The sequence below is a fragment of the Daucus carota genome, chromosome 9 (assembly GCF_001625215.2).
Source record: "Daucus carota subsp. sativus chromosome 9, DH1 v3.0, whole genome shotgun sequence".
NCBI lineage: Eukaryota > Viridiplantae > Streptophyta > Magnoliopsida > Apiales > Apiaceae > Daucus > Daucus carota.
The window spans coordinates 39,976,820-39,991,184 of record NC_030389.2 but is presented as its reverse complement, the minus strand read 5'-3'; the positions used below and the strand labels follow the sequence as shown (position 1 = coordinate 39,991,184).

The window sequence follows — 14,365 nt, the reverse complement described above, 5'->3', positions numbered from 1 at the left end:
ATAAAAAAGAAGAAATAAAATTAAAACAACGCAGACCACACATCTTCATTTAATCATGATTTAGGATATCGTAATTCACATATTAAGAACAAATTTTCATCAAAATCATGTTAAAATAGATGAAATGATTTAATAATTTTCAACAATAAATTACAAATACTTTTAATGAGGTATAATATATTTAAAATCTAAAAGGTCAATATTAATTTCAAATATAATTTTGAACATGTATATAATATGATAGTGGATTCTATATCCTAACGAATCTGAATATAGAATAATCAGTTCAAATGGAGTTTTTGATCCATTTTTTTTAATAATATGGTACTTATTGTTAGTATTAATATTATAGGTTGCAAATATTACATTTTCATATTTATATATTTTGTCAAAGAATAAAACGTAATAGTTACATTCGAAATAATATGATGACACATGGATATTATTTAAAATACAAACACGAACTAGGCCCGTGCCTTGCACGGGCTTTTATGCTAGTTTAAAATGAAAGAGAGAACTTTTTCATTTACCAATGAAACAAGATTACTGAGCTCAGTAAAATTTAGAATGATAAGAAAGTTTTTTCATTTAGCAGTGGAATAAAACGTTACAGTGATAAGTTAATTTCTGCAGTGATAAGTGAAAATAGACAGAAATATATCTGAAAACATGTTAAAGAATGTATTGTGCTTTGTGCATATAACAAAGTATATTTATATTGAATTAAAAGATTACGTCTTGCAATTAATACTTTCGAAAAGTATTCCCTCTTGTCCATTATATAGGGTTCATTATATATGGTGTTTGACTTTTTACACGTATGTTTAGGAGGTTTGATCACATATTTGATATTTTCAAAAAAAAAATTCTAAATAAAAATATGTTATACTTTTATTCAAGAAAAATTATAAAAATATTAATATTTGCTACACGGTCAAAACACCTGTAAAAAGTAATACTCATATATGACATGTTATTTGTATTGGTGGGTGAAAAGATAATGAATAATTAAGGTCCCGGACAGCATTTGTAAAACCAATGATTCAAGGGAGTAAATGGTTAGTTAGAGGTTCCTTTCATTGCTATTCCAGCATCCAATATCCTTCCTTGGCATGCCATTAATAAAATGCAGGTCCAGCAACACACAAACATTTCCAAACTCATAAATCAACCCCTTTAGTTTAGACACTTGAAAACAATGAGAGTTCTAGTTTCTTGGAGTGACATTATTACATCCTAAAACAAGTAGCCATTTACTCCCAGCTAATGGAGATTGTTAAAATTGATGCTCATCCATTGTGTGTGTGTGTATGCGCATGGTACAGTAGCACTCACATATGTTCCTTAGTGCTCTAATTGGCTTTGCTGCTATGTGTCATGTGTGCGTACATGCCCGCGTGCAAGCATGGTTGGCGGCTAAACTACTCCCTCTGTTTTTTTTATATGACGCTTTGACTTTTGGCACACACTTTTAAGTGCTTTGACCGGGTAGTTAAAAATATTATTTTTTAAAATTTCTTTTTCTAAATAATAATATATGATCAAAACTTTTATTCAGAAAAAAAAAATTTTAAAAATAATATTTTTAACTACCCGGTCAAAGCACTTAAAAGTGTGTGCCAAAAGTCAAAGCGTCATATAAAAAAAAACAGAGGGAGTATCTTATAACCCACCTTATCTGTTATCTAGGCCGAGCCGCATCCATTAACTCCGCATTATTATGATATTGTTTATTTTGGGCCGGGACCGAAGCCGTATGAATTTATTTTTGGATTCCTTTTTCCACGCGAATTTATTTTAGGGATTCCTCCCAAAAGACCTCATCTTGCAGGACACGTCATCCGACCCCTCTAGTCAGAAATACTTTCGAAACAAGCCGTAATCGACTTTGATATCATTTATTGGACCGCGCACTCTTTAGTCGGGAAGACTTTTGACACAAGTCGTCATCGGCTCTGATATCACTTATTGGCCGCATAACACTTGTTAAATCCATGTTATGATATTTTTCGCTCCAAACTGTGACCAAGCTCACACGAATTGTTTTCGGGCTCCTCTAAAATGCCGATGATCACTCCGACTTAGTTTATCTGAAAAGCCAATTCAATTAAAATTATTTATATAATATAATTTTTTTAACTTCAAAAATGACTCACATTTAAATTTAGCATGGATTCTTTTTTGATTGAGTCGGGCAGACGCGATCACCGTCCGTTTTGATGATGCATGCATCGATTCATCTCTATCAGCATCTTTTGGGAGATACAATTCTTAGTAAGCTAGCTAGTAGGGACTACCTGTCTGTTTCAAAGCAAAAATCTTAACTAGGTTAAGATTAAGAATGACCCTCCTTGTGTCCCTAAACTATGGCACACACATTAGATGGTGTGTGGCCCAGTGGGCCCCATGATGGTGCCTGTCGGCAAGGCAACACATTCAACTGACCAGTGTGACAAATCATGGGTTCAGGATATATGATTCTGGTAGGCCCCAAGAATGTGATCAAAAGGCATCCACTGGGGCCCAATATTAACCTTAAGAGACCTCTTAATCCTCCTCTCTAATCGTGCTTTCTCCATTTAACCACCCTACTTTCAAAACCCATTAATTATCTCCAAGAAAGATTTTGCAACAACTTTTAATGCCAAAAGTTGAGATTTTACCAGAGCTTTGGTTTGCTTGGGACTTTTCAAGTTAGATTTAGGCTGAAAAATGGTCCCCTATGGATTCATCAACTCCAAAGTGTTTGACATTTGTTGAGAGTATCCGATAAGGCTTGTGATGTATTGAGTTTGGTTTGGTTTGGTGGTGCGCGTGCGAGCAAGAGACATGAAATGTGGTCATAAGATACACTTATATAATATGTGTAAGTGTGGCAGCTACCTATAAGAAGATTATACATTCATCATTTCTTACCCTAAAAATGCAATATTTTGGTTTGCTAAACTCACAATTTGGCATGATTGATTAACCCTTGAAATCTTTTCACAAACTCATGCATGCATTTCTTCAACATCTCTCAATACTTTGTCTACTAGCCCATCTCTCCTCCCATCATACTCCCAATACCATTTCAAGATAAAAACATACATATTTAATTACTTATACATATTTTCTATGATGTGTCCAATTGTACACAATAGTCACTAACTCTCATAAGAATATTAGCTTTTGATTGGTGGATGGATAATAAATGTAAATGGCTCCCTGCATTTACACCAATTCCACCAATCAAAATAAGTCATTTTCATAAAAGTTGGTACTTATTGTGTGTCTATAAGCACACATCAGAAAGACCGTTACTTATATATCTCTGGACTGTTCTCGAGAGATATATTAATAAAAAATTATATGTCATGTTACATGTTCAGCCTAAATATGCTCATATTTCATATATTTGATTTATAACAAATATTAATATTATTATAATATTAATTTTGTATGTTGAACATATAACTAAACATATAATCTTTCATTAGTACTGTCTATAAGTTCCTTAAACTTTTGCCTATATATATATAGGCCTATAATTAATTAAGATGATGGAAAACATATACTAACACCCTCACAAATTACGTATCTTTCTAATCTTAAAAGCTAAGTAGCTAGTGGGCATGCTTTTATTGCTACTTAAAGCGAAGTAATAAGTGGTTTCTCACAATCTTACTTTCTGCAACTAGAATTCTCTTGCTCATAAACACCATTTCTTCTTGTAGCTTTACATTCTTCTTTTGTGTATTACAACTTCTACATAACTACTTGCAGTTGCTAGTGTGCATCTCAAGTATCATACAAGAGGTCTTGGATGCGCATCCAAGACATCAGTTTCTGGGTGATGTCTAGAATAGACATCACCGACATTAACATCAGTCGAAAAAAAGAAAGACATCAGCCAGAAACTGATGTATATTAGCTTTTTTCTTGTAGTGCTATAATTAAGAAAGTTATTTTTGGTGATTTTACGGATTTAGACTAATATATATAATTGAATTAGAAATAAAAACTAGAAATGATGATGATGAGAATGCAGTGCATGAAGCATAAAAATGATTTCACGTACAGAAAGATGAGCAGTCCACTAATTAAATCATGTGATATTCTTCATAATTTATCAGCCACGCCTGATTCTTATTTAGGACTAAATTAATTATTGCTTATTTTACTCCTTATATTTTAATTCCTATAGTAGTCCAAGAACTACAAGGCGACGGACATTAACGCTGTCCGTTTTATGCAGCCTTCTTCAGTACATTGTTCATCACAAAAAACATGTATTAATACGTATTCATAGGTTTCGGGTTTCGTTGAGAAGATCGAACGATGAGAACTGTTGTTCTGTACTTTTAAAAAATGCCGAACAATAAGATATAAGATGACATCGAAAATGGGCAGAACAATATATTTTGAATTTTCCGTTTTAGGACGTGTTTATATGGAGGGTGAACACTTGAGAAGAGCTAAAAATGGAAAAATAGGGTTTGCCTCCGAGCAGGAATTCTAATGATGGTTGTCATGCAGTGAAGCATCTTTATGTATGATTATGTCTGCGTTTCTGTAAGCTACGTACCATGTGATAACTTAAGTGTGCATTACATTCTACACCATTAATCAATTTTGATTCTTGTTGGGGAATTCATTTGATTCCTCCCTTAATTTTATTACTTGCATCTTGGTCCCCAATTAAACACTACGGCGCCTTCTTAATGGAGTATTACAACCTACATTGTTAATTAACTCTGTATAATCATGTATGATACAAGTGAAAACTATGAATGCACCGCAACGAATAAGCGTATTTACGACGGATAACTACTAATACACTATAATAAATAGGCTAACTTCAAAATTGTTCTCACTTGAAATCGGAAAATGAAATGAAATTTGTATGGGATGATTATTGGAGAAAATTATTTTAATTTTTATTCCTTCGATCATTTCATTTAACCTATTTAAATTAAAAATTTAACCTCTGTTCAAAAAAGGCGCTTCAATCTACTTGTGCGTCATTTTTCCTGCCATCTTCATCGTATAAAATTTTAGTCACACGTACTTATCACATATATTTTTCTTTCTCCATAAGTTTTTTCATAATTCTTCAATTTATGATCACCAATTGTTCAATCAACCTAAACATTTACGGGCTTAATATTATTAGTATATATAGAATATAAACGAATATAGTAGAATACGCTCAAACTTCCTTGAAAAAGAACACGCTCGTGTCTGCACTGAAGCGTACTTAGATTCAGCTGAACACAACAAAATGTGTGGATAAAAATGTGGTGGTCTCCCAAAAAATACGTTACATAAGTTGGCAAATGAAAATCTTGTATTTGTTGTGCCTGCAATCATCATTCTTGGTTGCCTCAACCGCATGCCCCTTTCTCCCCACTTCTCCCCTCACACTTTCTTCTTCCCTCTTTCACTCCCCTCACTGATCCCCTATCAATATTCACAACTATACAATCCCCTATATAAACAAACAGAAATCTCCTATTCCATAACCAAATTATATAAACTCTCTTCTACCATCTTAATATACACATATACACACCAACAACTACCATATACAAATAGATATATCAATCTTGATCAAGATGGCTGAATCAGGGTTTGAAGGGTTTGAGAAGCGCCTGGAACTCCACTTCTCGGGAGACGATCCCATCACCGGACTCCGACAAATAGAGTTCGAGACACTGGAGGAGATACTCAGTGCAGTGCAGTGCACTGTGGTTTCATCAGTTGGTAACCATTACTTTGACTCCTATGTGTTATCAGAATCAAGCTTGTTTCTGTATCCCACAAAGATTATCATCAAAACCTGCGGAACCACTCAGTTACTGAAATCAATTAGGCCATTTCTTCACTATGCTTGCACCATAGGCTTATCTCTCACACGCTGCATGTACACTCGAGGTAACTTTATTTTTCCGAAATCCCAGCCCTACCCTCATACTAGCTTCAAAGAAGAAGTTATCTATTTAGAGCAAACCCTACCGGAGAATCTTTTCTATAAAAAAGCTTCTGTTATGCCTTCCAAGCTCTCTTCTCATGCCTGGCATGTTTTTTCGGCCGTTGATCAGTCTTATCTGATTGATAATGCTGATGATCACGATGATCAGTTGTTTACTCTTGAGGTTTGTATGACTGAACTTGATTGCTTGCTTGCCAAGAAATTTTTCCGTCGACATAATGATGGGAAAACTAGTGATGCAGCCGGAAAAGAGATGACGCTGATGACCGGGATTTGTGACATAAACCCTAATGCTCACATCTGTGACTTTGCATTTGATCCTTGTGGATACTCTATGAATGGACTTGATGGTGACAGGTACTCTACTATTCATGTGACTCCAGAGGATGGCTTCAGTTACGCAAGCTTCGAGTGCGTGGGATCGGTGTACGACGATTGCCGGAAGATATCCGAGGTTTTGAAGAAGGTGGTGCAGGTATTCCGGCCCGGGACTATGTCCGTGTCAACCACGTCCACTAGCCATGAGCTGTGGACACGTGTTGCCACCGCGGTAGAGCAGCAAGGGATGAAATGCAGGAGTTGTACGGTGGACGAGTTTCCGGCAGCCGGGAGTGTGGTGTTTCAAACCTTCACAAGCCGCCGGAAATAGGTCATGCATGATTAGGGTTTAAGGGGCTGGGAGGGCTTCTTTCTTAGGGGTTTAGTCTTCGAGGGGAAATTAAAGAAATTGAAAATGATGCATGGGTGATGGAAAAAATGAATGTAATCAGAGTGGGGTTGACTTGTCTAAAAAGATATATTTAATTATTAAAAAATATTCGAGATTTGAGAAACATGGATATATAGGATGATGTACGTTGTGGGATCATCATAATATTGCACCCCACTTAAATTTGTCACGCCTATATTTGATTTTGAGCAAGTGTCAGCAAAAAGCTCAGCTAGTGGACAAGAGTTGAAGCTGGTAAAAAGAGGCACCTTTTGTTTTACAAACTAATTTTCAATATCAGAATATTTACTGCTATAAATCCAGAGACGGGAAGAAACTACTTATAATCACTGCTGAAACTATCTTGCTAGACACACTCTCAACACTCTGCAAGACAAGCTAATGTCAACAACTTAAGATATTGTCCACCTTAGAGCAGAGGTGCTGTCACATAGCCTACTAAAAACACCTCAAAAATGACGGGAGATTGGCACTTGTTAACAAACAAATTTCTCTCTCGATCAACATATGATATTACATATCTATTAGTGATTGTTTATATATGTGTATGATAGGCCATATCTAATATAGTACCCTTAGTCCTAACCCTGGGATTTCTAAAAAAATTGGCCGTAATCAATGTGGAACTAGCAGGTGAATTGGGCAGAAATAGATAAAGGGAAAGGCAAAGTGACAAGCATTTCACGAGATACTAACTAATACTATTTCCTCGCCAAAAGAAGTACACGTACATAATTACCATAGAAATACATAGGGAACATCCAATGATCACAGTACTACTGGTTTTCTACATATGACCAACTAGATGATAATCTGATAGCCAGCAACTTTAACAAAAACCAAATATTATACCATGCATGATATGAAGAACATCAAGAGAAAAATCTGTACAAGTCACTTTAAGAGATAAGGGAGCTAACAAATACATGTATTGCACCAAGGTTTAATGTTCTAGTAACCAAACAGGCTAGATTAATACATTCAAGTCTGTGTTAGCTAGAAAGGGGTACTTATCCCATCTTTAGCACATGAGATCACCCCTTGCAGCAACTGGGCATTTACCTAACGTATTCCACAAGATATAATCCCCAGATATGACCTGTTCATGTCGAAAAATAGTTATTATTACGAATGGATGCAAACAAGTAACTTCTTAGAGGACTCGAAGAGGGAAAAAACCCCTTAAAGTTATTTTACTGGTGAAACTATCTAAAGAAGTCTTCACACAGCTACTAATTTTCAGTTGTATCAAGAGCCCTGGACATTATTGGCTCCATGTGCATTCATATACAGTCACTCGATCAGGATTCAAGGCATAGACGACCGAAACAGATTTCTGCTTAATTTCTAACTAACTTTTAAGTGTTGATACATTGTTAATTTGATATTATGCACTTTTTTTATATCATGCAATACTGAATCACGCTAAATAACCCACGAAACTGAAGGATCTATTGCATGAAGGTCACTTACCGGAGAACAGATTAAAAAAAAACCCGACGGATATAGCTGATGACCTACAGACAAATTACCTGAGTTGAAAACTCCACTGGTGCTTTGATAGGTGGAAATATATTTATCTGCACAAAGCAATACTTTGTTAAAACAAAAATATACAGCATGTAGTATCTTATTCAATTTCTACATAAACTAGAGAATATAGCACTGTCTCTCAGAAATCCAAAATTCTTCGACTCATTCCGAAGTAATAATTTGATCATAAGACCCAAAAAGGATACCAATAATTGCCACTCAGTGAGGACTAGATTAAGGTCAGGCTTCAATAATATATTCATTTTATAGATAGGTGATAAGTCTAGGCAAGGCAAACATGTAAAACATAACTTAAGATATCATCTTAATTAATCAAGACTTCACCATTTCAAATATTACGGCTGGAAACCTTTTTTCAGGACAAACAACCTGTAAAATTAATATTTCCAATCCAGCTGCATTTATGTGATACAACGGACAAAAAAATCATGAAGTACGTGTGCAAAACCTTTGGGCTTATAATTTTAATGTTAAATAACGTCGTTCTTACAGATTTTGGATCTATAGACATCCCTGATAGGGATGATCCCACCATCTTGAATGATACCTGCAAAAAAAATTGACAATATCTTATGTAAGAAATTTCTAATGCATCACAAACTTAAAAGTAACTGGAGTACATGTGAAGATGGTAGTACAAATCAAACGCATTACTGAGCTTGATAAATCAAAGTGGCTCCAAAGAAAAATGGTTTAACTTTAAATAATAATCTGTGAATAGTTTAAGTTGAAACTTTTTTATTGATGTGGTATTGGTTTCAACATTAAGTGAAAGTGAAACTTTGGCACCGGATAAATTCATGAATAACCAGCCTAACAATCTAAGAGGCTTATGTAATATATCATAACACCTTGTCAGCAGAAAGCATATATTGCAGTCTGAGCAGTTCAACTTCTAGTTCAGGCCTTGCTAAGGGCTCGTTTGTTTGCATCTTATTGATGCTTAACGAACAATATGCTTACCACATCTGGCATTTAGCTTGTTTGGTATTGGATTTTAAGCAGGCAGCATCAGTCAGATATCACTGAATGGCTCGGTTGTGAATTTGTAGCTCAACGATTCAGCCATGATAGTTTGCATATAACTTTACATGTAAGAATAATGAGTCTTATTTTCCTAAACTATAACCAATTATTTTTTGAATATTCATAACAATATTTTATGTTAAATAAATTTGTTTGTTTAATAATATTATTTTGAATTGATTTCATTCAAATTTTTCAAAGTATCTGTCAAATGATATTATTGATTCTGTAATCAGATAACTTATGAGCTCAGATCATTCAGATAAGATAATGAATCAGATATTTTAAATTCAGATTTGCCAAATGACCCCTAAAGTTAGTAGGTCTTAAATCATGAAACTAAACTGCATAAGCAGGAGTAAATATTATTTTCCAGGAGTGCCTAGATACATCTAATGACACAACAAAGTTAGTAACAATTATGGAGCATGTGTACCTTCGCATAATTGTACGCCTGCCAGCAAAATGGCTCCTCTAAGTCAACGGATTTCAGATCCTTGTTCATTTTTTCCATTAATAAATCCTCAACATTTGCCATGTTATTGGATGACTCCATCTCCGCATCACTATCTTCACCCGCTAAAACTCCATATCCTGGACCAGAGGATCCTGATGTGTGTTGCCAAGGAGCAAACTTAACAGATCCGGAAAAAGTTGCTTCAATACTCTTCCCCGAAACACCTCGACCACTAGTTAGAATTTTCCATTCAATAGAGTGATCGGTATAGCTAACTGTTCCAACTGAAGGTGTACCATCAAAATGTATCACCCTCCTTTTTGGGAAAGGCATAGTCACAGAACAGACCTCCATTGTTAGAGGAGCTTTATAACCTTCCATCAGACGCAATTTAAATAAGAATGCACCTTCATTTTCAGATACCATGGAGAGCTGGTAAAATCCTTTTATCGGAGGCCCAATACCACAAAATGCCTGATAACGCATCAATGTGAAATTACCTAATGGTGGGGTAAACATCACAGACTGCTTATCACCGCCACCTTGTTCCGGAACTTGGGCACAAGGATGGAATGACAATACCTCAACTCGAGCAGTGTCCAACCCAGTCAATGGAAATAAAACATCCGGTAGACCTTCTAATTCTGCTCGACAGTTCACTTGACCAGATATTGATATATTATCTGGGATTTCATCCCGGTCATACATAGCAGCATTAACCGTCTCTTGTATTGTAAGAAGTATCCTCTGCTTTCCTTTGTACAAATATGGTTTCCAAGCAGGTTGCTTACGGTCTGCAGGAGGCAGATCTGATGACAAGAATCCATTGTTTTTAACCGCAGAAAAGTTGGAGTAGTTAAGATCTAGCGGTGTCCCTATATAGAGGAATAACAAAGGAAGCAGGGAATATATTAGACAACTTATTTTTCCAAAAGGACTGCATAACAAATAAAATATTGAAGATAAGAAATACCATACTAGAAATTACCAACCAAAGGGCATTGCAATCGAGATATAAGTTCGAAGAGCATCTTTATCCAAGGGCCTGGTTCCGATCTTAGGAACATCTGCTGAAAGTGCTCCAGTAACAGAAGTACCCAACGGTGATGATGTTGAAACTGGTGCAGCTACAGGTTTTGCTCTTGCAGAAATACCTATACTTCCAGTAAGGGTATCCAACAATCCTCCTACGGAAGGACCCACGTTTACAACTACTTCGGGTTCTACAATGTCACCAGTAATGATATCACCTATAGCATGTGCCACCATGAATGCCCTGTGCATTAATACCAAACATTATATGCAGGATGAACAAGCAATTACTTCAGTACATAGATAAAACTTACAAGACATCAAGATGAGAAACTTGAGTGACACTAAATTGACTTGAAGCTATTCATAGTATATTGGATACTCAAGAAATCCTGTGTAACTGTTGCTAGACAATGAACTTATCAGATATCCAAACATTTGCCACACAGAAATCAGAATTTACAAGGAAAAATACCTAAAAATATGTTTCTTTGCAATAAAAGTTAATAGGGCTATAAAATCCATAAGAGAATGCACTGCTAAATGTCTATTCTATATTAAAATTTCAGAAAGTAAAGGACAAGAAAAATTCACAGCAAGACTAATTATATATTAATAATATGTATAATCATATTAACTTCGTATAAAATGTTCAATTATAATCGTCATATTACTCTATTGGAATAACAGTGACCAACAAGAACCACCACAGGTATAAATCTTTACATATCTGCTCTAGCTTTTAATATTCTGAATAGTAAAAGTGTGGGTGTGCTTGTTTTATATTAAAAGTGTCTTATAAGCTTACCGACACAGAATCAATGACTTCTTATAATTCCGAAGTTAATTTAGAAAAACAGATGAGAGATGGCCAAAAAATATTATAAAATTGTTAGGGGGCACATCCACTTCAATCACTCAACGTATTATTGTTGTAATGTTTTGTGAAGTTTCGACTTTGAGTTTCACTTAGAAAATGCATGACCAACACATTTACATGAAGACATCATAAATCTAATCCCATCAGACTGAGATTTAAACACCACTAGTAAAGCTTAAGCAGAAGGGACTAGAATGTGGCATAGTCTCTGTTATACTGTAAATTATAATGTCTAAATTGCTCTTAACTTACCATACCCTGTCATTGATGGAAGCTCAAGTAAGAGGGTAGATAGACTTTCATCCTCACCAACAGCACTTCCACAGTCAGACCTTCTACACATTTTTCCATATGCTTTCAAATGACGTGGTTCAACTAAAGGCAATACAAGGATACAAAAATGGCCTTTTACGTGCAATATCAACGGCCACAATAACTGATCCTCTCCTTCTGGTTCTTTTTTAATACTGAGACTTATGATATGTCTTGTAATTGGGTCATCCACCCACGAATCCGATCCTTTGACTGACTGCACCACACGTATACCAAACCCACGAGTTGATCCCTCCCTGCATTGTATGGCTAAATAGTAAGGACAGCCACATGTGTTAAACCAAGAAGAAAATTTTTCCATTCACCACATAAAGGATATTAGGATAATAGGAAATAACCCTGACTGTATCAAGTTCACAACAGCACAAGTGTAAATATCAATTATAAGTTGCTCGACTTGGTTATGATTTCAAGTGGGCGAGTCGACTTTAAAAATAATAAAGCAATAAGTACAACAAATGTAGGCGTTTAAAGAGCCTAACTGTTCGTGAGCTACTCTAGATCGTCTCGAAATATAGTTTAATCTGGCTCGCCAATAATCAAGACGAGCTCGAGCTCAAGCTAAAGCTCTAAATACTTTATCGAGCTTTGATTTACTCAGCCCATAAGGCTAAGCAGCCTAATCAAGCTACTAATTAATTATTATTATTATATATATCTTCATAAAAATAACAATATTTATACAAATTTACACCGGTTGAACTTGTCATATTCGAACTTTGTGAGTATGTGGTAGATTCAATTTGAGCTTTTGAGCCAAACTTGAAAATATTGAACTTTTGCTGAGCTGAGCAGAGCTTCAAGGTTGAAATTATGGATGTGACTCGAGCCCAACTTTCTAGTCGGCTTGGAGCTCAAGTCTAACAGAGTTTGGTTTGGCTTGAACTATAATTCAGCAATAAATTTTGAGGTCACACTAACAGGTATACTTTTCTATCATTTTTCTCCTTTTCTAACATAGAAAGTGTATATCCTAATATTGGAAAACTTGTGTGCACTGAGCATGCTATGTGCAGCTGAAATAATTAATAATCCTATTGTGTTCTCCATTCTAACTTGAAACTAACAAAATTCCAAATTCATAACATTAAATGTATACCACCGAGCATATAACTGTAGTGCAATTGATGAAGCCCAAACTCTCTGGCTTGGCTTGGCTCGAACTCTAAATCCAGTTCAACACTATTTAAGGTCACAACTACAGTTAGCACTATTTAAGTTAATTAGAATTATATCGGACACTTCATTTAAATATCTAAATTCACATACAGGCACAAACAATAAAAATAACCTTAACACATTAATTTCACTTAATAGTCATTGCAAAAATACTAATAGATACAGTTTTTCATGATCTTAATCTAGAAATACGATACACGAGAGAATTAGACCTATTCTTGCGATCGGCAAAAGCAGTAGCCAATTCGGAATGAGAAGGAAGAACCGGAGCGACACAATCATCCTCCGCAACACTCTCCTCCTGCAATTTACAAGCCGCACGCCACCGTCTTTCGACAACAGGAAACCTCCTGCAGAAGCAGAAAATTACATCAATCAAGAGTAAATAATTGCAATTATAACAGCAGGTGACAATAGTTAAGAGTCAATTAAACAGCATAAATATAATTGAAAACTGTATGTGTATATGAAATTGCTAATGAACAAACCCTAGAAAATGAAGCAATTGAAGCATAGAGATACAGAAAAGTGTGTGTATATGTGAATATACCTGGAATAGACAACTGTGTGCTGAGAATTGAGGATCCATATAGCTCGAATGCTGCAACCACTGCTACTACTCATTCTCGCTCTCTCTCGGTTGATTCACTGGATCTGCTTAAGCTATGCTTATGCATTACAGGGTACGACGCCGTTTTGAAATACCATTATATCGTTCTATTTGTTAAATAATACGGTGTCATAGAATTTGTTGAGTAATAATTTCAATCATTTTAATCAATCAAAAATTCAACCACTTTGATCTTTAATTTTTTTTATTTTATCTAATAGGTTAGCAATTTTATGATAAAAGTATCCGATTGAGGCGATGCTAAGAAGCGACTACAATTAAAATGTTAACTTATTTTTTATTAATATTTTTTTAAATTATTTATTTTTAAGTTAACATCTCATAAATAATATTTATAATTATGCTTATGTATATATATGTTTGAATTATTTCTAAACATGACTTAATATTTTCATTACAAGTTGATGGATAAAAAATTAATGGATAAAAAACAATTGCATGCGAAGCACGAGGCATATTATTCAGAGAAGCAATTTTGACTGTGACCTATCGAAATAATTATTTTTTTTCATCGTCGATAATCGATAATAATTTAAAATCTTGGAATGGAGTATAGAGAATTTTCGTGT

At 35.0% G+C, this 14,365-nt stretch overlaps 2 protein-coding genes across 2 annotated transcripts; one reads left to right on the top strand and one right to left on the bottom strand.

Moving 5' to 3' along the window:
- The first annotated feature begins 5,341 nt into the window (after positions 1-5,341).
- Positions 5,342-6,890, top strand: LOC108202843 (S-adenosylmethionine decarboxylase proenzyme 4). The gene has a single exon (XM_017371408.2). The coding sequence runs from the start codon at positions 5,598-5,600 to the stop codon at positions 6,621-6,623; it is 1,026 nt and encodes a 341-aa protein (XP_017226897.1). The 5' UTR covers positions 5,342-5,597; the 3' UTR covers positions 6,624-6,890.
- A 642-nt stretch (positions 6,891-7,532) lies between these two features.
- Positions 7,533-13,875, bottom strand: LOC108202842 (AP-5 complex subunit mu). Its single transcript, XM_017371407.2, has 8 exons — positions 13,716-13,875; positions 13,378-13,515; positions 11,911-12,222; positions 10,734-11,017; positions 9,721-10,616; positions 8,749-8,805; positions 8,237-8,284; positions 7,533-7,803 (listed from the first exon to the last, which is right to left on the bottom strand). The coding sequence occupies exons 1-8, from the start codon at positions 13,787-13,789 to the stop codon at positions 7,726-7,728; spliced, it is 1,887 nt and encodes a 628-aa protein (XP_017226896.1). The 5' UTR covers positions 13,790-13,875; the 3' UTR covers positions 7,533-7,725.
- Between the last annotated feature and the right edge of the window lie 490 nt (positions 13,876-14,365).